Here is a 22,072-nt window from a genome sequence, read left to right on the forward strand (position 1 = left end):
TTGGGCCCCAGTGTCGTTCTGGCCATCCCCCTGCCTCCACTCAGGGCAGTTTGTGCCTGTTTATTTGTCAGGACCTGGGCCAGGTAGCTGGAGGTGCATCCCTGTGTCCACAGCAGGGAGGCCAGGCTGCTCTTCAGAGGGGGTGGGCGTCACTCCAGGAGCTGCTTCTGTGCCATACCCTTGGTGTCTGGTGAAGCCTTTGGCTCCCTTCCTACGATGGAGTTTTTATTTTTTTTAATTTCTGGCACGATGCACGGCTTACAGGATCTTAGTTCTGCCGCCAGTGATTGAACTCAGGCCCTCTGCAGTGAAAGCACGGAGTCCTAACCACTGGGCCGCCAGGGAATTCCTAGAGTAGCATTTTAAAATTCAGAATGTAACACGCATAGGATTGTTATTGCAAAGGAAATCAGTGGCATTGGGATGCAGTTATCAAAATATTGGAGAAAACAAGTTTGAAGTGACAGTTATATACGTGCTTCTGTATTAACACATGAAATAACAATCCGCATCGGAGGTGTAATTAGTACCATTCCTTTTGAAGTCCTGATGAATGTAAATGATATTTTGCAATTTCTGTAACAACTCTGAAGTGATTGGAAAGCATCTGTGATTTTTTTTATTGGTGACAAAGTCACAGGTATTGCTCATTTTTCTCACCAAAGGAAACACTACATTTTGGTGAGAGGTTGGTGAAAAGAAAGATCAGCTTTCCCCTCGCCTCTGTTTGTGGCCTGAGTCTCTTTTCATGAATCCCTTGTGGGGGGTCTGTGGGTCCCCTGTGAGGAGTCCTGGCCTTAGCTGCGTCCCCGCGGGGCATCGTGTGGCCCTCAGGGGACACGGGGATCCCAAAGGTGCTCACACTGGTGGCTCTTTGCAAAGTCAGCAGGGGGACATGGTGCCCTGGCTGTCTGGCGGGTGGCAGGGAGCCTGCGTATCCCCTGACCGTCACACCCTCCCCTCCCCTCAGGAAGACCAGCAGCATGCTGGAGGTGGATGACGAGGGTGGCCGCATGCTGCTGCGCGTGCTTATCCACCTCACCATGCACGACTATGCCCCGCTGGTCTCGGGGGCCCTGCAGCTGCTCTTCAAGCACTTCAGCCAGCGCCAGGAGGTCATGCACACCTTCAAGCAGGTGCACCCCCCTCCCCCGATGGAGCACCCAGCCTTCAGGAGGTGCTCCCCCTTCCCTGATGGAGCACCCAGCCCTCGGGGAGGTGCTCCCCCCCACCCTGATGGAGCACCCAGCCCTTGGGGAGGTGCTCCCCCCTCCCCCGATGGAGCACCCAGCCCTCAGGGAGGTACTCCCCCCTCCCCCGATGGAGCACCCAGCCCTCGGGGAGGTGCTCCCCCCTCCCCTGATGGAGCACCCAGCCCTCGGGGAGGTGCTCCCCCCTTCCCCAATGAGCACCCAGCCCTCGGGGAGGTGCTCCCCCCCACCCTGATGGAGCACCCAGCCCTCAGGGAGGTACTCCCCTCTTCCCCAGTGGAGCACCCAGCCCTTGGGGAGGAAGGCCTGAGAGGTCTTCCTGGGGGCCAGAGGGTCACCTGGTCCTGGCCACACACTGAGCGCTGGGTGGGGGGAAACAAGGATGGGGCAGCTTGAGATGCATCCCTGGGGTTTGGCCTTGCTGAGCCCCTTGCAGGTGACACCACCTTGAGTCTTGGCAACTTTGATCTCCTCTCAGCCTGACTCTAGGCCTTATGTCATGTCTTATGAGGCAAACAGCATATTATAGGTTGCGAACTCTACCATGGGCACCTTTGCTATTTCGCATCATGCCTGGCACAAAGTCACCTCTTACCAAGGGGACTGGCTTTGTCGCTGTGATGTCACGCAGTCTTGACAGCTCCCGGTGAGAGGGCACTGGTGTTTAACAGGTGCGCTAGGCACCAGGTGCTGAGCACTGGGCTTGCATTCGTGGAATTCTCCAAGCAGCCTGACAGCGGGGTTTCGACTCTCATTCCTGCTTTACAGATGCGGGCAATTGAGGCCCGGGGGAGCTTTCCTCCCTTACCCACTGACCCAGAGCAAGTGAGGTGGTGACGGAGTCAGGGTTCAGGTCCCAGCACTCGGTGATGTCAGTATGCTTTGCTCTGCCCTGTTCTGTTCTGTGTGAACAGGTGACAGGCCACAGCAGCATGTGACATGAGCCAGTGAGTAACTGAAGCCAGGTGATGAGATAGCTCATGACCAGGGATGCAGGGAAGTCTGTGGCCAATCAGGGAAAGCTTCCTGGAGGCGGTGGACTTAGAGCAGAGCCATAAACACCAAGTCGGATCTGGCTCGGTGGAGAGGAGCAGGGGTGGAGAGGAGAGGCCAGGAGCAGAGGCCTGGACAGGGCAGGTGCTGGGCGTCTCTACGAGGCCGTGGACTTGGGGGTGCCCATCTCACCAGGCACGCTCGCGGTCGACCTTCAGGTGCAGCTGCTGATCTCAGCCCAGGACGTGGAGAACTACAAGGTGATCAAGTCCGAGCTGGACCGACTGCGGACCATGGTGGAGAAGTCGGAGCTGTGGGTGGACAAGAAGGGCGCCAGCAAGGGCGAGGAGGGGGAGGCCGGCCCTGCTAAAGACAAGAAGGAGGTGCGTGGGGTGTGGGGCAGGGCAGGGCCCTGGGGGCCGGGCCTGGCTGACCCCGCTCCCCCGTTCCCCCAGCGGCCCACAGATGAGGAGGGCTTTCTGCATCCGCCTGGGGAGAAGAGCAGCGAGAACTACCAGATCGTCAAGGGCGTGAGTGGCCGGGTCCTGGGGGTGGGTCTGCGGGCCCCCTGCCCCGGAGGCCCCATGCCGCCTCTCCCGCCTCAACTCCAGCTGGCTTGCAGGAAATCCTCCAGCATTCCCCGAGTGTTAAACACAGCCCTGCCAAGGTCCAGATGGAAGTATTTTAAAGCTGAAGGAGTTTAGTGAAATTCCACTTCACAGACAAGTTGTTCTGTTGACTTTTGCTAGTGGAATCAGCTTTTTGTGCTCACGGCTTTGTCGCGACGATCGGGTTCTGTGGCTGCGGCCCCCTTCCCTCTTCCTGGCCCCGTGGGAGCCGCGGCTCTGCTGTGGTTGGCCCTGGGGAAGCCTGAGGAAGTGGGCAGGGGCTCTGAGTTCACCCTGCCCCCACCCCACAGATCCTGGAGCGGCTGAACAAGATGTGTGGTGTGGGGGAGCAGATGAGGAAGAAACAGCAGCGGCTACTCAAGAACATGGACGCCCACAAGGTCATGCTGGACCTGCTGCAGATCCCCTACGACAAGGTGAGCTCGACCTCTGACTCCCCAGGGCAGCTGCACCCTGAACCCGGACCCAACCCAAACCACACACTGAGCCCTGATGCCGACCTGACCTGCCTCACCCTGACCTTTTGCTTTGGCCTGCCCCACATACCGAGACCCTTGAACCCAGTCTTACTATTCTTGACCTTTGACCTTCCACCCCTCATCCTGATCCACTTGGACCTTGAATTGACTCCAGCCTCACCCTGGTTCATGACCTTGACCCTAGCTTCTATTTCCCTCTCTGTGCTAATCCTCATACTCCAGCTTCATTTACAAACAATTTTTAAAAAAAATTTGGCTGTGCTGGGTCTTCATTGCTGCGTGGGCTTTTCTCTGGTTGCCATGAGTGGGGCTACTCTCTAGCAGTGCTGCTCGGGCTTCTCGTTGCTTGGCTTCTCTAGTTGAGGAGCGCGGGCTCCAGGGTGCTCTGACTTCAGTAGCTGCAGCACTGGGTTTCAGTGGTTGCGGCTCCCGCGCGCTAGAGCACAGGCTCAGTAGTTGTGGAGCACAGGCTTAGTTGCTCCTTGGCATGTGGTTATCTTCCTGATCAGGGATCCAACCCATGTCTCCTGCATGGGCAGGTCGATTCCTTACCACTGAGTCACCAGGGAAGCCCACCCTCGGCTTCATTTAACCTTTGACCTTAAGCTTCATTACCCTGACCTACGTTGACCCCAGCCTTTCCTTGACCCCCGACTTGAGTTTTCACCCTAGCCTTACCCTGGTTGTCCCCAAGCCCACCCTGGCCCCTGACTCCAAACATAGCTTCATCTCAACCATAGACCCCTTCCTATGACTCATCGTGATCTTGATCCGCCCCCAGGTTCATCCCAGGGCTCTGACACCCCCTCAGTGTTCACCTGACTTGACCCCTTAGCCTTGCTCCCCGACTCCATCCTCATCTCAGGCTCTGACCCTCAGTTCCTCCCACATCTCCGTCTCCTGACCCACCTTGGCCACCTTGGGGTCCCAGGGCTGAGCCCTGACCCACCCCCACACTGGGCCTGGCCTGGGCACCCTCTCCCCTGCTCTCCGCATGTAGGGCGATGCCAAGATGATGGAGATCCTGCGCTACACACACCAGTTCCTGCAGAAGTTCTGCGCGGGGAACCCCGGCAACCAGGCCCTGCTACACAAGCACCTGCACCTCTTCCTGACGCCAGGGGTGAGGGCACGGGGTCGGGCGGCGGGTTGGGGGCGAGCGCCAGACCCCCCTCTCTGATGGCCGCCCCGCCCGCCCGCAGCTGCTGGAGGCGGAGACCATGCAGCACATCTTCCTGAACAACTACCAGCTCTGCTCCGAGATCGGGGAGCCCGTCCTGCAGCACTTCGTGCACCTGCTGGCCACGCACGGGCGCCACGTGCAGTACCTGGACTTCCTGCACACCGTCATCAAGGCCGAGGGCAAGTACGTCAAGAAGTGCCAGGACATGATCATGACCGAGGTGAGGGCGCGCGGGGGCGCCGGGCTGCCGGGGGGACACGGGGACAGGACTGAGACGCTGGTGGAGCAGAACTCAGGCTGCGGCCGAACAGAGCTGGGCCTGTGGGAGCTCAGGTGCCTGGTAGAATTCAGATCCGAGGCCTGAGAGCGCAGACACTCGTTCTTCATGTGTTATGCATCGTTGTTGACTTACAAATCATGGCGCACCTGCTGCGTGCCAGACGCCGTGTACCCCTGGGGAGACCACTCCAGGACGAGCTCCGCGGGCAGGAGCCGCAGCAGGGCCGGGGCACAGCCTTTGTGCGTGTTGCCAGGGCCCCGGGGTCTGGCGCATAGTAGGTGCTCAGTAAAGAAGAATGTGGGGCTGAGCCTAAATCTGGAACAGACATGCTCTCTGCCCCGGAGCATCTTACAGCCTGGGGAGGGGCAGGGAGAGAAAGGAGCAAATGCCAGAGGGAGATGAGGAACTCAGTGAGCAGTGGGTCCGGGAGTGCCATGCGGGGTTCATTCCCAACTGCGATTGTTATATTAACTGTGAAGAGCAGAATTGCTGACATGAGAGGGACGCAGCTTCTGGAGGGTTTAAATTACAGCGGTGGAAGCACAGGAGAGGACAGCATGAGTTGGGCTTACGACAGGCTTCCTGGCGGAGGTGCCTCTGAGACGAGCCCAAGTGGGATTTCTTTCCTTAGGAGAGGAAGGAGGTCCTTCCTGGGTCTGGGGTTCGACGTCCCAGCTCATGGCAGAGGGTCTGTGATACCAGCCAAGGGCCAAGAAACCCCAGACACTCAGGCCGGGGAGGGTTTTCCTGCGTGTTGGGTGCAGGCCGGGCTCAGAGCCCTAGTCCTTCCCGGGGGAGGGCAGGTGAGGGCTGGGGCCCTGGGCCTGCTGGACCGAGGGGCCCGACATGCCCTCTTCCTGCCCACAGCTGACCAACGCAGGCGACGACGTGGTCGTGTTCTACAACGACAAGGCCTCGCTGGCCCACCTGCTGGACATGATGAAGGCTGCCCGTGACGGCGTGGAGGACCACAGCCCCCTCATGTACCACATCTCCCTGGTGGACCTGCTGGCTGCCTGTGCCGAGGGCAAGAATGTATACACCGAGATCAAGTGCACGTCCCTGCTGCCCCTGGAGGATGTGGTGTCTGTGGTGACACACGAGGACTGCATCACCGAGGTGGGGACGCAAGTGTGGGGGAGGCGGGCCGGGGCAGCCCCTCGGTCCTGCTCAGGGAGGGAAGGGACGGGGCTGGGAGGTGGGGAGGCGGAGGAGAGGCTGGCAGAGGAGCCGGGGGAGGTCGGGCGGAAGCACGAGAGGGAGAGCCTGGCCAGGGCTGGGGCTGGGTGCTACTGAGCCCTGACCTCCAAGTCCTGCCTGCGCAGGTGAAAATGGCCTATGTGAATTTCGTGAACCACTGCTACGTGGACACGGAGGTGGAGATGAAGGAGATCTACACCAGCAACCACATCTGGACCCTCTTTGAGAACTTCACCCTGGACATGGCTCGGGTGTGTGCCTGTGGGAGCGTGGGCCCGAGCTGGCCCCTGGAGGGGGACCCGGCCACCTCCATCATGGGGCGAGTGGAAAGGTCCCCAGGCATCGGTCTCTCCTACCCCAGGTTTGCAGCAAGCGTGAGAAGCGCCTGGCTGACCCCGCCCTGGAGAAGTACGTGCTGACCGTCGTGCTGGACACCATCAGTGCCTTCTTCAGCTCCCCGTTCTCTGAGAACAGCACCTCCCTGCAGGTGAGCGCCAGCTGCTGGCAGCTTCGGAGTGGGGAGAGCCAGAATGTGCGTAGTCACGTTTTCTTGTAGTGCGTGAAGATGTAGCAGCCGGGTATGTGCGTGCATTAGTTATCAATGCTGTGTAACAAATTACACCCAAACCACAAACATGCCTTATCTCGCAGTTTCCGTGGGTCGGTAATTACAGTGGGAACTGCCACAGATCAGGAATTCCTAGACTTGCTTGGGTCCTGGGGTGGCCAGGGACATCCGGCAGCCGTTATGCACCAAAGACAAGCTGTGATGCTTACCACAGTGGCTGGCGGAGCCAAAGCAGGGGAGTCGGCTGCGAAGAGTCTTCCAAGTTGGCCTTGCTCCTCTGCAGAAGGGCTCTAGGCTATGAACAGGTGTTGCACTTGGAGCTCTGAGAGTCACAGCCCCCCAGTCAATCCTCAGACTCGAGCCGGGTCACAGCCCCAGAGCCCCTTGAGGAAGGAGCCTGGTACCTAATTCATAAACACTGGAAGGACATGCAGGAAACCAGTCAGAGTGCTGCCTGTAGGTAGAGGGGCTGAGGGTGGAGCAGGAATAGTGTGTCTTAGAGTGGCAAGAAAGCGCTGGGTCCCGCTCTCCCAGCCAGGATGGGCTTGACACATGGGTTTGGTCCCTCAGACCCCTCTGGGACTTAAGTGATATGTATCAATTTTCCTCGTCTCTTATCAGCTACAGGCCAGAGAATGGGGAGAGTGGGGTGAGAGGTTCACAGGTGGGGGCAAGACTCCCTGAAGTATTCCTTTTAAATTTTTATTTCATTATTTATTTTGGTTGTGCCATGTGACTTGAGCGATCTTAGTTCCCCAATCAGCGATCAAACCCTGGTCTTGAGCAGTGAAAGCAAGGAGTCCTAACCACTGGACTGCCAGGGAATTCCCGAAGTGTTCCTTTTTATAACCTTTTTGTTTAGAGCCATGTAAATATTTCCCCTTTCCACAGCATTTAATTTATTGGAAATTTTTTTAAAGGAAGAAAAGGGTCAGCAATAGTTATAAGCCCCAGGCCCGGACCGTGGGGAGTTCTCACAGGGCTGCCATGTACAGCTGGGCAGGTTGTGCACTGCTGAGAGGAAAGGGGGTGATTTTTTCCAACTGGCACAAAGGCCCATGGTAGCTATTGGTGGTCCTGTCCCTCTCCCCACACCCAGACTCTGTGGGCCTGGGCCCGGGATGTGGGGCTGCCCAGGGAGGAGGGCGGGCCAGGCTGTAGCATCAGGCACATTGCCTCTTGCAGACGCACCAGACGATCGTGGTACAGCTGCTGCAGTCCACCATGCGGCTGCTCGAGTGTCCGTGGCTGCAGCAGCAGCACAAGGGCTCCGTGGAGGCCTGCATCCGGACCCTCGCCATGGTGGGTGAGTGTCCGGGGCGCTGGGCAGCCCCCAGCACCACTCCCCTCCCCTGCCTCCGCCCCAGGGACGCCTGCCCTCCCAGTAAATACCTAATCCCCAAGTTCGTTTGTCAGCTGCTCCTGGGTGGTGCTCAGTAAGCCCTTCCTGGTGTCTGACTGGCATCTGGCAATCCAGAGAAGCTGTTTTCTGCTCTGAGTCAGTTCCCCAGAGGAGAGTGCTGGGGGATATCCCCAAGCACAGTTTTGTGGGCTTCCAAATGGTCTCAGGCAGGAGGGAGGCTGTAGGTTGTTAGAGAGGTGGGTAGAGTGGAGGGGAGGGGTCCGCGTGGAGCCAGGGTGGAAACAAAGAGGCAGGAACTCCCTCTTTTTATCCCCCAAAGGGAAGAGGGCACCTCAGTCCAAGTGGGGACCAGTGTGGGGGCCCCAGCATCCTCAGCCCTGCCCCCCTGAGCCTGGCCCTTTTGGCTGAGCCCCCGCCAGCCCTCCAGCGCCCCGACCCCTCTCCTCTCAGCCAAGGGCCGGGCCATCTCGCTGCCCATGGACTTGGATGCCCACATCAGCTCGCTGCTCAGCAGTGGTGCCAGCTGTGTGGCTGCCGCCCAGCGGAATGCCTCCAACTACAAGACGGCCACGCGGGCCTTCCCCCGTGTCATGCCCACTGCCAACCAGTGGGACTACAAGAACATCATCGAGAAGCTGCAGGTGGGCGGGCGCTGCGGCGGGGCTGCTTCTGGACCTGCTTCTGCAGGTGCTCGGGCTGCGTCCTGTGCTCCTCCCGTCCTTTCTGGACTGTCCACTCCCCTTTCTGGACTGTCCACTTCCCGGAGGGAGCTGGCTAGCTTGTCCCATCCTGGGGGCCACCCGGAGCAGGGGCTCCATTCCAGGGTTGGCGCTCACCAAGAGGGCTGGGACACCTCTTGCTTGAGATAGCACCTTCATGTTTCTGTCTCACCCTGTACATTCTTACTGGCTTCCAGACGGGGCGTGGTGGGTTACTGTCCTCCTGTGGCAGAAGACTGAGGCCCAGAGAGGGCGAGGGGCTTGCCCAGGTCCGCACAGAGCTAGAGGAGGGGCTGGGGGAAACGCCAGGGTGTGACGGGGGCTCCGAGCAACCAGGCGTCCCGCTCTGTGCCCGGCGGCTCTGTGGGCCCAGGGCCTTCAGATGAGGGCGGTCAGTCTGTGGGGCCCTTTGGTGCTGGGGAATGGTGGTCACGCCCTGGTTATCTCTTGGGCCTGGGCGGCCTGCAGCTCACCCAGCGGTGACCCCGCCTTGCCCACCGCAGGACATCATCACTGCCCTGGAGGAGCGGCTGAGGCCCCTGGTGCAGGCCGAGCTGTCCGTGCTGGTGGATGTCCTGCACTGGCCCGAGCTGCTCTTCCTGGAGGGCAGTGACGCCTACCAGCGCTGCGAGAGCGGGGGCTTCCTGTCCAAGTGAGTGCGATGCTGACCCAGGGCCCGGAGGCACAGGGGCACAGCGGCCCCGGGTGGGGAAGGCCTGGGGGGTTGGGGGCGGTGACCGCGCGGGTGGTAAGGGGCTGCCCCGAGCACGGCCCCCTCTGCTGCGGCCAGGCTGATCCAGCACACCAAGGACCTCATGGAGTCGGAGGAGAAGCTGTGCGTCAAGGTGCTAAGGACGCTGCAGCAGATGCTGCTGAAGAAGACCAAGTATGGGGACCGGGTGAGTGCCCGGGGGGCCGGGCGCCAGGCGGGCCTGGCCACGGGGGCTCAGGGCCAGGACCGCCGGGCTGGATGGTAAAGGGTGAGTGCCCGGGGGGCTGGGCGCCGGGCAGGCCTGGCCACGGGGGCTCAGGGCCAGGACCGCCGGGCTGGATGGTAAAGGGTGAGTGCCCGGGGGGCTGGGCGCCGGGCGGGCCTGGCCACGGGGGCTCAGGGCCAGGACTGCTAGGCTGGATGGTAAAGGGTGAGATGGGCTGCCATGGGCCTCGCTCCCTTCCCTGCAGGGCAACCAGCTGCGCAAGATGCTGCTACAAAACTACCTCCAGAACCGGAAGTCCAGCTCGAGGGGGGACCTCCCGGACCCCATGGGCACCGGTCAGTCCTGCTTCCCCCCAGCTAGGCCTCTGGGGAGCCAGTTCACCCCAGGCCCTTCCTTACCCTCCCTCCACGCTCCTCCCTAAGCGAGTTCCCCGCCTCCAGGCCTGGACCAAGACTGGTCAGCAATCGCAGCCACTCAGTGCCGGCTGGACAAGGAGGGGGCCACCAAGCTGGTGTGTGACCTCATCACCAGCACCAAGAATGAGAAGATCTTCCAGGAGAGCATCGGCCTGGCCATCCGCCTGCTGGACGGCGGCAACACCGAGATTCAGGTGTGCCACTCGCTGAGGCCCTGTGGGCGGGCATCCAGCCCCAGCGGGCAGTGCCAGTCCAACTACTCGGTGGCTCTGCCTCCCGTGTCTGCTCCGTGTCACGTGGCCCTTTTCCATCCTACACCCCTGCCCTGCTCCATCCCTGCCTGGGCCTGTTGCCCACATCTCTGCCCCAATTATGTCCACCGTTCTTGCCTCTCAGCCTCTGCTCAGGCCTCCTTCCCTGCCCTCCCGCATGCTCCTTAGCCTTTGGTATCCAACTAAAAGCCTGCTTTCTCCAAAAGCCCTCTGTGATGGTCTTATCTCTGTTCACTTATTTGCTCATTCATTCTGATACGTCTCTGTTGAGTGAGTGCCTTCTGTGTGCCTGGCAGTGTTCTCGGCTCTAGGACAAAAGAGCCAGAACCTATGTTCCCTTAATGCTTGTATCCTCGTGGGGACAGGAGTCCCTACCTGCGGTCCCCATGTGATGCTGAGAGCATGCTGGATGGCGATAATGCAGGAAGGGGCTTCGGGAGTGCCGGGCCAGGGGAGTCTTAGGAGGAGTCATCGGGAAGGCCCCTGGGAGGGGAACGTTGGAATGAGGACCTGGAAGTGAGCACGTGGAGAAGTGGGGCAGGGAGCAGGAGGCAGAGCAGGCTGCGGAAGCTATGAAGGGGAAGTGCTCCTGTGGCCAGAGGGGGTGGGGGAGGGGTGGTAGGCGCTGGGGTCAGGGGGGTGGCAGGTCATCACATGGCCTCGTGGCCCCCTTGGGCCTGGGCTTGCCTCTGGGGAGATGAGGTAGCTGCAGGGTTTTGAGCAGAGAAGGGACGTGACTTGGACTTCAGAATGACCCCTCTGGCTGCTGTGTGGGGAACTGATGGGGAGCCAGAGCAGGTGCCAGTGGGCAGGAAGCTCGTACAGGCCTCCCACATGGCGGTCGCTAGCCCTCCCCCTCTACCTTTTCTGGTCTCGACTGTCCCCACCCTGGCCTTAGGCACAGGGCACTGGGAGGTCTCTGTCTCCCCCGACTGCACCCAGGCCCAGTGCTGAGGCGCCCTGCCCCTCCATCTCCCCGTTCACCCCAGAAATCCTTCTACAACCTGATGACGAGCGACAAGAAGTCAGAGCGCTTCTTCAAGGTGCTGCACGACCGCATGAAGCGAGCCCAGCAGGAGACCAAGTCCACGGTGGCCGTCAACATGAGCGACCTGGGCAGCCAGCCGCGTGAGGACCGTGAGCAGGCAGACCCCACCTCCAAAGGTCAGGCTCAGGGGGCCCCAGGGATGTGGGCTGGGGCGGGAGACAAGGGCCGAGTTGTGAGCGTGGGAATGGAGGGTGAGGGTGAGGGTATGAGCGCTCCCAGCAGCCCCAGCCTCACCAGGCCTCACCCCGCAGGCCGCGTGGCCTCCTTCTCGATGCCCAGCTCCTCATCCCGCTATGCGTTGGGCCCCAGCCTGCGCCGGGGGCACGAGGTGGGCGAACGCGTGCAGAGCAACGAGATGGGCACGTCCGTGCTCATCATGCAGCCCATACTGCGCTTTCTGCAGCTGCTGTGTGAGAACCACAACCGGGACCTGCAGGTGTGGCCCCGCCCCGCCCCGCCACTCCCTGCCCCAGGCCCCGCCCTTCCCCGAGCCCCACCTCCCTGCGCCCCACTCCGCCCCCGCTCCGCCCCAGGTACCCATCCCCTCCCCTCCCTGCGCCCTGCCCTTCCCTGTACCCTGCCCCTCCTCCCGAAACATGCCCATACTCTGCGCCTGGTGTCAGGCCTGGCTACCACGGCGTGTGGCTCCAAGGCCGGCGAGGCCCCCATCCCTGCCGCCGGCGTGATCGTGGTCCCCAGGCAGGCCTTCCCTCCGTGCTGCAGCGGCGCCATGCACGTCCCTCTCCATGCTCTGCAGAACTTCCTGCGCTGCCAGAACAATAAGACAAACTACAACCTGGTGTGCGAGACGCTGCAGTTCCTGGACATCATGTGCGGCAGCACTACGGGCGGCCTGGGGCTGCTGGGGCTCTACATCAATGAGGACAACGTGGGCCTCGTCATCCAGACCCTGGAGACCCTCACCGAGTACTGTCAGGGTCCCTGCCACGAGAACCAGGTGAGCCATGGGAGCCGCGTGTGGTTGCGCGGACCTGGGGGAGGACAGAGCAGGCCGGGCAGGAGGCAGGCCCAAGCCCTTGGGGCTGCCACGGGTTCTGAAAGGCCTAGGGCCCCGTGTCATCCCCACCCCTGCCTCCCACCAGACCTGCATCGTGACGCACGAGTCCAACGGCATAGACATCATCACCGCGCTGATTCTCAATGACATCAGCCCCCTATGCAAGTACCGTATGGACCTGGTGCTGCAACTCAAGGTGGGGCCCGGGGCAGCCCATGTGAGCACGAGTAGGTGTGCGTGCTGGTGTGTGTGATGTTAGCTTTCTGTATGTGTGCCGTGTGGATATCATGTGTGTAAGCATGGGTGACGTGCAGGTGTGTGATGTATGCATGTTTATTGTGCACACGAGTGCACGTGTGAGCAGATGTGCTGGATGTACACTTGCTCTAGAAGCGGACATGCTCTGGATTTATCCGAGGGCCTCCGTATCCATGTCTGCTGTATGGGCGTGGGTGTGCTTGCCACAGTGGGGGAAGGTGGACTGGATACACAGCACCCTTCTCAGCAAGCCCTGGGAGTCAGTGGGGTACAAGAAGGCCATGAGACTTGTGGGCAAAGAGACTGTTATAGAATAGTCAGTGAAGGGGTTGGGGGCCCTCAAACTGTGGCCTGTCTTCCCACCCCAGGACAATGCCTCCAAGCTGCTCCTGGCTCTGATGGAGAGCCGGCACGACAGTGAAAACGCCGAGCGCATCCTCATCAGCCTGCGGCCCCAGGAGCTGGTGAGGCTGGGCTGGCGGTCAGGTGGGGCGGTGGCCCAGGTGGGTGCTGGGCTGGCTGTCAGGGCCCAGCCCTCCCTGCGCCCCAAGAAGAGGGCACTCAGCAGGCTCTGCCCCGCCAGGTGGACGTCATCAAGAAGGCCTACCTGCAGGAAGAGGAGCGTGAGAACTCAGACGTGAGCCCCCGTGAAGTGGGGCACAACATCTACATCCTGGCGCTGCAGGTACCAGCCCCACCCCACGACCCCTGGCAGCTGGACCCACCCCTCGACCACTCCCCATGACTCTGCTGCCCTCCCAGCTCTCCAGGCACAACAAGCAGCTGCAGCACCTCCTGAAGCCTGTGAAGCGCATCCAGGAGGAGGAGGCCGAGGGCATCTCTTCCATGGTGGGGGCCCAGAGGACAGGGCTGGGTGGGGGCGTGGCTAATGCTGAGCCTGGGCGGGACTTATATTTAGGGGCGGGGTTAGGCGGGAGATTGGATGGGATAGTATCCCATCCAATGGTGAGGCTAGGAATTGAGGGCGGGGCTATGACGTAGGGGCGGGGCTGAGAGCAGAGCCAGACCTCAGAACCTGGCTAGAATCTGGGATGGGGGCTGGGCGGGGTGGGGGAGGTGCTGGCTGAGAACTGGGAGCAGCCCTGGTGATCCCGACGTAACCGGAACAGCGGAGTGGGGACAAGGCTGCGGCCTGGTTCTGGGGCGGGTCTGGAAGCCTAGAGCAGGACCTCAGGGTGCACCTGGGCAGGGTTGTGGAGGGCCCTGACTGTCCCGCAGGACTGTCTCCCCTTTGGGCTGTGTCAGGTCTAGCTGGGGGGTCACTCACTGCGGTGTAGCTCAGGGCAGAGCTCAGTCCCGGAGGCGGGGGCTGCCAGGCCTGACCCGGGCACCCCTACCCCAGCTCAGCCTCAACAACAAGCAGCTGACGCAGATGCTCAAGTCCTCAGCCCCGGTGCAGGAGCAGGAAGAGGACCCTCTGGCCTACTATGAGAACCACACCTCCCAGATAGAGGTAGGGCCCGAGGGCCCGGGGGCGTGATGGGGGCGTGGCCGTCGGTGAGGGTGGGGCCTCGGTGGGGGCGGGGCCACAGCGAGGGCGGGGCCGAAGCTCGGGGCTGACCAGGCTCCCTTTCCATCCAGATCGTGCGGCAGGACCGCAGCATGGAGCAGATCGTGTTCCCCGTGCCCGGCATCTGCCAGTTCCTGACGGAGGAGACCAAGCACCGTCTCTTCACCACCACCGAGCAGGATGAGCAGGGCAGCAAAGTGAGCGACTTCTTCGACCAGTCCTCCTTCCTGCACAACGAGATGGAGTGGCAGCGCAAGCTCCGCAGTGAGGACCCGCGGGTGGGCGGGTGGGATGAACTGGGCTGGAGCTGCTCACTGATGCCCCTGACGCCTCCCTCACCTGGTGGTGAGGGCCCCGCCGCCACCCCAAGGAGGGAGCCAATCATGTTTTGCTCCTGAATTGTGGCTTGAGGCTGGTGGCCCCCCGCATGGGGTGGGCAGATGATATTAACCAAGGACCCCCCTGACCCACCCCCGCCTCTCCCAGGCATGCCACTCATCTACTGGTTCTCCCGCCGCATGACTCTCTGGGGCAGCATCTCCTTCAACCTGGCAGTCTTTATCAACATCATCATTGCCTTCTTCTACCCCTACGTGGAGGGCGCGTCCACAGGTGAGGGCACCTCAGGGCAGGCGGAGGGCCCTGAGCCTTCCATGCCCCCTCCTCTGATGTGAGCAGGGCCCTGGGGCCGGCCAGGCCCCGAGGGGACTGGGTGCAGCGTGGGGAGCAGTGCCCTCTGGGTTATGCACCTTATCACCGGGGCAGACAGGGCCTGTGCCCTTTGGAGACAGTGCATACACATGCATAAGGCAGAGACCAGTTTGGTAGCAGCAGCTGGAGGTGGTAGCAACACCTCCTCCAGATGCAGGGGTGATGGCAGAGCCCTGTAGCCAGGTGACCAACTTACAGGGAAGGCTCCCGGGAAGGGGGAGGGCTTCTTGGGGTCTGTGGGGTGGGTGGGTGTGAGTGAGCCACCCTGTCTCTGCTCCCGGGCCCCCAGGCGTGCTGGGCTCCCCGCTCATCTCACTGCTCTTCTGGATCCTCATCTGCTTCTCCATCGCGGCCCTGTTCACCAAGCGCTACAGCATCCGCCCCCTCATCGTGGCGCTCATCCTGCGTTCCATCTACTACCTGGGCATTGGGCCCACGCTCAACATCCTGGGTGCCCTCAACGTGAGTGCCAAAGGACCCCAGCCCCCACCCCTCAGGGTTCATCATGTAGTCGGACCTGAAGCGGGCCCGTTGCCTCCGACTGGCCACTGCTCTCCCCATCCCTCGGTCTCTGAGCCGGAATCATTACAGACCCGAGGTTGGGACCACTCTGTCTTCTCCATCCTCCTGGACAACTCAGGGCAGCAGACAGTTGGAGTCAGCCAGCCAGGAGCCACTTTGGGGCACCGGCTTCAGGGCTGCCGGGTACCCGGAGTTAGTTGTGCACTGCCTGAAGGCACACTGAGGACATCAAAGATTTATGTGTTATGACACTTCCCTGACGGATAGAAATAAAGCGCCTCAAGCAAGTGGGGGTACCTTTTCGTAACTTAATCATCAAAGGCCAAGGGTGTTCTTCTCTGACCTGTTCTTTTCTTGCATCTTACTTTCTTTCTGGTGGCTCAAACGGTGAAGAATCTGCCTGCAATGCAGGAGACCTGGGTTCGATCCCTGGGTCAGGAAACTCCCCTGGAGAAGGGAATGGCAACCCACTCCAGTGTTCTTGCCTGGAGAATCCCATGGACAGAGGAGCTGGTGGTGGTCTACAGTCCGTGGGGTCGCAGAGAGTCGGACACGACTGAGTGACTAACACTTTTCACTTCTTCCTGAAGCTCGGGTCTCCCAGGGGTCTTCCTCTGTTCTAGTCCCAGAAGCATTTCAGGGAGCATTTTCATTAATGCCATGTCTGCCATGCTGAGCAAGACCAGCTCAGACCCACTCTCCTGAAGACCTGGCCTCTGCTCTGGCCTGGCCCCAGGAGTGGGGGTTCAGGGTGGGAGGTAGGGCACCAACCCCCATGCCCTGCACTTGCCCACAGCTGACCAACAAGATCGTGTTCGTGGTGAGCTTTGTGGGCAACCGTGGCACCTTCATCCGGGGCTATAAGGCCATGGTCATGGACATGGAGTTCCTGTACCACGTGGGCTACATCCTAACGAGTGTCTTGGGCCTCTTCGCCCACGAGCTCTTCTACAGCATCCTGGTGAGGCCCTGGTGGGGATGGGGCTGGGCAGGGAGGAGGGGCGGCTGGGGCTTCCTGCCTGTTGCTGGCAATTCCCCAGCACCAGGCCTGTTGCTGGCAATTCCCCAGCACCAGGCCTGTTGCTGCTGGGCTGGGAGGAGAGGATTTGCAGTGTCCTCGTCTGCTGGACCCAGCCTGGCCTTCAAAATCCTGATGGCTCCTCATGGTCCCATCTCCCCTGCACAGTGGAGGTTCAAGCTGGAGCCAGACTATCGGGGTTTGCATCCCAGTGTGGCCCCTCCTAGCTGTGTAACGTTGGGCAGGTTTCTTATCTGCCCGTGCCTCAGTTTCCCCATCTGTATAATGGATCATTAACAGCACCTGTCCTCCAGAATAGCTGTGAGGATGAAGTGAGCTGCTGCACGACAGTCTTGCAGAGCGTCCTTGCAGGTAGCAAGCGCGCCGTCAGAGCTGGCTGTCTTTCTCCGGCCACACTTGGTGCTCATTCCGCCCTCATGCTTTCCCCGGGACCCCTCCTTCTTGGGCTTTAGGACTCTGGGTTCCTCGGAAATGTCGCCCACAATGGGCCCGTGGGCCTGGTTCCACCCGCCTAAGCGCAGACCTCTTTGGGGGGGACGTGGGACCCAGTGGGAAGCAGGCAGCCTGTGGGTCCAGCCATGTCTTTTCTGCCACGCAGCTCTTTGACCTCATCTACCGCGAAGAGACGCTGTTCAACGTCATCAAGAGCGTGACCCGCAACGGCCGCTCCATCCTGCTGACCGCCCTGCTGGCCCTCATCCTGGTCTACCTCTTCTCCATTGTCGGCTTCCTCTTCCTCAAGGACGACTTCATCCTTGAGGTGGACCGGCTGCCCAGCAACCACTCCAGAGGTCTGCGGCGCCTCTCCTGGGTGGGGGGTGGGGATGAGAGGCCTGCACAAGCAGAGTGCTTATCCCGCCAGGCCCCCCTGTTTCTCTTCTTGGGTTCCGGGTGGAGTCTTAACTCACACCAACCTGCCTCCCTCTTCCCTGGGACAGACTGTTGGGGGTGGTAGAGGCTTGAGTCACTCTGGTTTGCAGACCCTGTGGTTCAGGTTAAACTTGGTACTTGTGGGAGCTGCCCCTGTGCCAGGGCTGGGGGTGCAGAGCCCCTCCCCTGCCCTTGGAGCACAGCCCAGGAGGGGCAGGTACACATAGACCCTTCACTGTAGCCCGACAGTGGGGAGCTGGTAGCATCAGGGCAGGCTTCCTGGAGGAGGTGATGCTGGGGTCAGAACTAGGGACATGATGAAGCCAAGTCCTTGGACCTCCTGTCCTTGACCCTGTCCCCTCCAGCCAACCCCCTGGGGATGCCACATGGAGCTGCCACATTTGTGAACACGTGCAGTGGGGACAACGTGGACTGTGTCTCAGGAGTCTCTGTGCCTGAGGTCCTGGCAGGTGAGGGCAGTGTGTCTCAGGAGTGGGCTGCAGTGAGGGTGGGAGCAGACTCCTGGCCGGGTCTGAGCACGTGCTCCACTTGTAGAGGACGAGGAGCCAGACAGCACGGAGCGGGCCTGTGACACCCTGCTCATGTGCATCGTCACCGTCATGAACCACGGGCTGCGCAACGGCGGTGGCGTGGGGGACATCCTCCGCAAGCCCTCCAAAGACGTGAGTGCCTCGGCCCCGCCCCCAGGTCCCGGCCAGCAGGGCAGCTCAGTCTCCCCCATGTTCAGGGGAGCGAGTCCCCCCACTTCACGTCCCCACCCCGCGGTGTGCCCTCTGATCCCAGGCGGTTACGGGGTAGCTGTGCTACCTTCCGGCCCCGTCAGCCCAGACGAGCCCTCTAGCTCACAGTGGGTGCCCTCTAGCTCGTGGTGGGTGCTCTGAGGGAAGACCTTGGCACCCAGCTTTCTCAGGCTGGGAAAGCCGTGAGTCAGACAGCGGGCGGGCCCTGGGCCCCGGGCCCCGGCCTGCAGCCAGGGTGGCCGGGTGGGGAAGAGGCCTCGGGGCTTGGCGCAGCGTGTGCAGGCAGCCACGCGTTCCCGGGATCAGTCTGTCCCCAGTGGCACAAGGGTAAGAAGCTGCTCCTTGGCCAGGGGTCCCCTAGAATGAGTGAGATCACGTGTCCTGAGGGCAGCAGAGGAGTTCAGAGCCACTCGTCCCCTCCCCAGCGGTCAGGGGTGGGCACAGCCGAGGCCTGGCCCCCCATGCCAGACTCCTCCTCGAGGGCCTCTTCCCAGCCGCTGAGTCCCCGTCCCTGCACGTGCTCTGGCGGTGATTCTGACTCTAGTGAGGCGGGTCCTCTCCACTGTCTTCGGGGCCTCCACGCCCTTCTGGGAGCTGCTGGGCCCAGCTTCCCTGCCTCCCTCCTGCAGGAGTCTCTCTTTCCCGCCCGAGTGGTCTACGACCTCCTGTTCTTCTTCATCGTCATCATCATCGTGCTGAACCTCATCTTTGGGGTGATCATTGACACCTTTGCCGACTTGCGCAGCGAGAAGCAGAAGAAGGAAGAGATTCTCAAGACCACGTGCTTCATCTGCGGTGAGGCTGGGCCCCCGCCGGGAGGCCGTGGCTATCAGCAGCCTCAGTCCGCCCTTCCTCGGTCCTGTGGCCCCAGGGAGCCCTGCCCTGGGCTGGTGGCTTGGTGACTGTTCGCTTATCCCAGAAATGGGGAGAACAGCCCTGTCCCAGTGCGGAGTCATTGAGGGAGCAGAGAGGGGTCGCGAAACCCTTCCTTTAAATTCTGGGTCTCAGCTGAGGAAACCAGCCTGGCCTTTCTACCCCCACCAACCCGTTCTCTCCCGGCCCGTGTGGGTGAAGGAGCAGGGTCCCCTGTGGGAACAGGCCCCTCGTCAAGCCCTTCCCACGCCCCCCAGCCCTGGGCTCCTGGCGTCTGTAGGGTCCCCACGGCACCGTGGCAGGGCAGGGGCTGCTGCTTTAAATGGAAGTGACCTCAGTAGCTCATCAGCACTTGCAGCCTGAGAACTGTGCCCCCGCGGCATCAGGAGGCCCTGCCTGCCCACTGGGGCTCTTGGACAGGGTGTCTCTCGGACGCGGGGAGCCCTCCTTCACTGCCACCCCCCGCCTCCCCAGGTCTGGAGAGGGACAAGTTTGACAACAAGACCGTGTCATTTGAGGAGCACATCAAGTTTGAGCACAACATGTGGAACTACCTGTACTTCATCGTGCTGGTCCGCGTGAAGAACAAGACGGACTACACGGGGCCGGAGAGCTACGTGGCCCAGATGATCAAGGTGAGGGCCTGGGGGGCGACGGGCGGGGGGACGGCTGTGGACCCTTGTTCAGAGGCAGCAGGGGCCGGGGAGCTGGAGCTGGATCCTCTGGAGCCCCCCACCCAACTGTGCTGCAGAGGGGGCCTCTGGAAAAAGCCTCCAGAGGATGCCGGTGGTGTCTGGGGCCCATGGATGCCCGGTGTCAGGCGACCCTGCTTGTGGGGACTGCTCTGTGGCCCTTTCTGAGGGGCCTTTTCTGTTGGAGGTGAGAGGGAGGGCGGCTTCCTGAAGCCTGGGTGGTTGCAGGCTGAGAGGGTGCCCGGATGAGCTTCATTCTGTCAGACTCAGGACTCAGGAGACATCCACCATCACTGCCGTCGAGGTAGTAGCGAGTGAGTGAAGGAGAGGTCTGGAGGGTAAAGGGCGTCCACCGGGCCGTCAGAGGCGGGGCCTCCGCAGATTGCTGCACAGCGGTGTGTCTGCAGTCGCTTCAGTCGTGTCCGAGTCTTTGTGACCCCATGGACTGCAGCCCCCCAGGCTCCTCTGTCCATGGGATTCTCCAGTCAAGAATACTGGAGTGGGTTGCCATGCCCTCCTCTAGGGGATCCCAACCCAGGGATCAAACCCACGTCTCTTAATGTCTCCTACGTTGGCAGGTGGGTTCTTTACCACTGGTGCCACCTGGGGTTGCAGCTTCTAAAAGGAGAGAAAACAACTCGGAAGGGGGTTCTGTGGGTGTTTTGAGTCTGTATTTGGACTGGTCTTGAGTGCAGGTGTGTCTGTTGGCCTGAGAATTCAGCTTGCAACAGGTGCCCCCTCGCCCCCCACCCCGCCTCTGTCTCGGGAAGCGTAGCTTCGCCTGAGTGTCAGATGCCACTGCCCCCTGGCAGAGCCCGCCCCCTCAACGTGCCATCTGCCTGACTTGCGCCTTCCTGGGGTGTGGGGCCCGCTGTCAGGGCGGGGCGGGAGGAAGGAAGGAAGGAGAGACTGGTCTGAGGGCACAGGCCCGTCCTCCGCCTTGCAGGGTGTGAGGAGTAAACGTGATCCCAGCGCCACAGCAGCAGGAGACACGGGCTGGAGGAAGTCAGCCTGTCTCCGCGCTGTGCTCCCCGCCCGCACAGGGTCACTCCGGCCCCGCGGGCAGGACCCTGGTCAATTCAGATTTTCCCATGACACGTCCCTGGGAAGTAATTTGGCCATGGGTGTGGCAGCAGGCTTCCCCCACATGACTGCTTTTCTAGAGGCCTTCCTGGGCTGGGCCCGAGCGCGTTCACCCCACGGGGGATGTTTTTCAGAACAAGAACCTGGACTGGTTCCCCCGGATGCGGGCCATGTCCCTGGTGAGCAGCGAAGGGGAAGGGGAGCAGAACGAGATCCGCATCCTCCAGGACAAGCTCAGCGCCACCATGAAGCTGGTGTCCCACCTCACCGCCCAGCTCAGCGAGCTCAAGGAGCAGGTGCGCCCCCCACGTCCTGGCCCCCGCTGGCAGCCCCGGCTGTGGCTGAGGTTCCAGCCTGCCTGCCTGGGGGCGGGGAGGGTGGTGGGGCCTTTCTGCTTCCTCTGCCCCCTTCCTGCTGGTCCTCCTCTTGGGTCTGGGGTGGAAGACGGGTCCCTTGGAGAGCTGGATGGAGGAGAGACGAGGCGGCCCCTACCCCCATGCCCCGGAAGGGCAGACGGGCAGGGCTGAGTGCGACCTCGTGCACGTGTGGGGCCTCCCTCGCGCGCCCCCTCACCTCCACCCTGCAGCTGCTAGACTCTGGCCCAGGCGCTGACGGGTTAGGGTGATGGGGAAGTTAGGGCCTCCTTCCGCTTCTCAACACGCGCTGTTGCCCAGAGTGTCCTCTGCGCCATCTGGCAGTGACTAAATACGGTCAGCAGCCCCTCTTTTAGGTGGGGCGCTCTCCCAGCTGCACCAAATCAGTGGTTTGCGACACGCTAATTGAGGACCAGGGTTTGGGGCTGACGGCCCTGCTGCACCCTGGGGGTCCTTGGCCAGCTGCCAGGGCCGAACGGCAGTGGGGGCAGCAGGGAGGGTGGGCTCTGGGCGGCCTGACCCAACCGCTGGCATCTGTTTAAACCCAGATGACGGAGCAGAGGAAACGCAGGCAGCGCCTGGGCTTTGTGGATGTGCAGAACTGCATGAGCCGCTGAGCCGCCGTGGCAGGCCCACTGGCCACAGGGACGCTGGAGTGCTGAGGCTGGGGAGACTGGCCACCCCTTCAGGCTGGGCGCCCGCCCAACCGCCAGAACCCACTCGGCCAGACCCCCCAGGCCAGGCTGGAGGAGAAGCTACAGAGCGGACAGCCCTGCCCAGACCAAGCCCCTAGAAGACTCAGACGCTTGACGGGACTCGCTCACCCTAGTGCCTTAAAGGAAGTCCATCCTCTCACAGGACTGTTGCTTGGTCCCTTAAAGCAGTAACTGACGTTGCTTCGTATTCCTCCTGGTGGGTGACCAGGAGTGGGGTCTCCTCTGTACTCCAAGCACTACATTTTGGTCGCTGCCACCTCTGGCGGGGCGCAGTGATGCTGTTGCTAGTGATTTTAGGGCTTTGTTATTTAACTTATTCATGGTG

The 22,072-nt window shown here is 61.5% G+C and overlaps 1 protein-coding gene across 1 annotated transcript in view; it reads left to right on the plus strand.

Annotated features, from left to right (window-relative positions):
- The window catches only part of ITPR3 (inositol 1,4,5-trisphosphate receptor type 3), a 67,634-nt gene extending 45,701 nt beyond the window's left edge, over positions 1-21,933 (plus strand). The window contains 34 exon segments of the mRNA NM_174370.3: positions 971-1,136; positions 2,423-2,587; positions 2,660-2,734; positions 3,124-3,249; positions 4,313-4,435; positions 4,515-4,715; positions 5,643-5,894; positions 6,101-6,226; positions 6,337-6,462; positions 7,729-7,849; positions 8,357-8,547; positions 9,129-9,277; positions 9,416-9,524; positions 9,808-9,898; positions 10,004-10,173; positions 11,241-11,415; positions 11,551-11,735; positions 12,057-12,257; positions 12,403-12,513; positions 12,944-13,039; positions 13,159-13,260; positions 13,338-13,424; positions 13,939-14,049; positions 14,178-14,370; positions 14,593-14,718; positions 15,107-15,279; positions 16,136-16,300; positions 16,977-17,169; positions 17,614-17,718; positions 17,804-17,931; positions 18,639-18,804; positions 19,357-19,517; positions 20,792-20,953; positions 21,580-21,933. Of these exon segments, the coding sequence (NP_776795.1) occupies positions 971-1,136; positions 2,423-2,587; positions 2,660-2,734; positions 3,124-3,249; positions 4,313-4,435; positions 4,515-4,715; positions 5,643-5,894; positions 6,101-6,226; positions 6,337-6,462; positions 7,729-7,849; positions 8,357-8,547; positions 9,129-9,277; positions 9,416-9,524; positions 9,808-9,898; positions 10,004-10,173; positions 11,241-11,415; positions 11,551-11,735; positions 12,057-12,257; positions 12,403-12,513; positions 12,944-13,039; positions 13,159-13,260; positions 13,338-13,424; positions 13,939-14,049; positions 14,178-14,370; positions 14,593-14,718; positions 15,107-15,279; positions 16,136-16,300; positions 16,977-17,169; positions 17,614-17,718; positions 17,804-17,931; positions 18,639-18,804; positions 19,357-19,517; positions 20,792-20,953; positions 21,580-21,648 (4,900 nt within the window). The 3' untranslated portion in view covers positions 21,649-21,933.
- The last annotated feature ends 139 nt before the right edge of the window (positions 21,934-22,072 follow it).

This window comes from Bos taurus, chromosome 23, assembly GCF_002263795.3.
Source record: "Bos taurus isolate L1 Dominette 01449 registration number 42190680 breed Hereford chromosome 23, ARS-UCD2.0, whole genome shotgun sequence".
NCBI classification, from domain to species: domain Eukaryota; kingdom Metazoa; phylum Chordata; class Mammalia; order Artiodactyla; family Bovidae; genus Bos; species Bos taurus.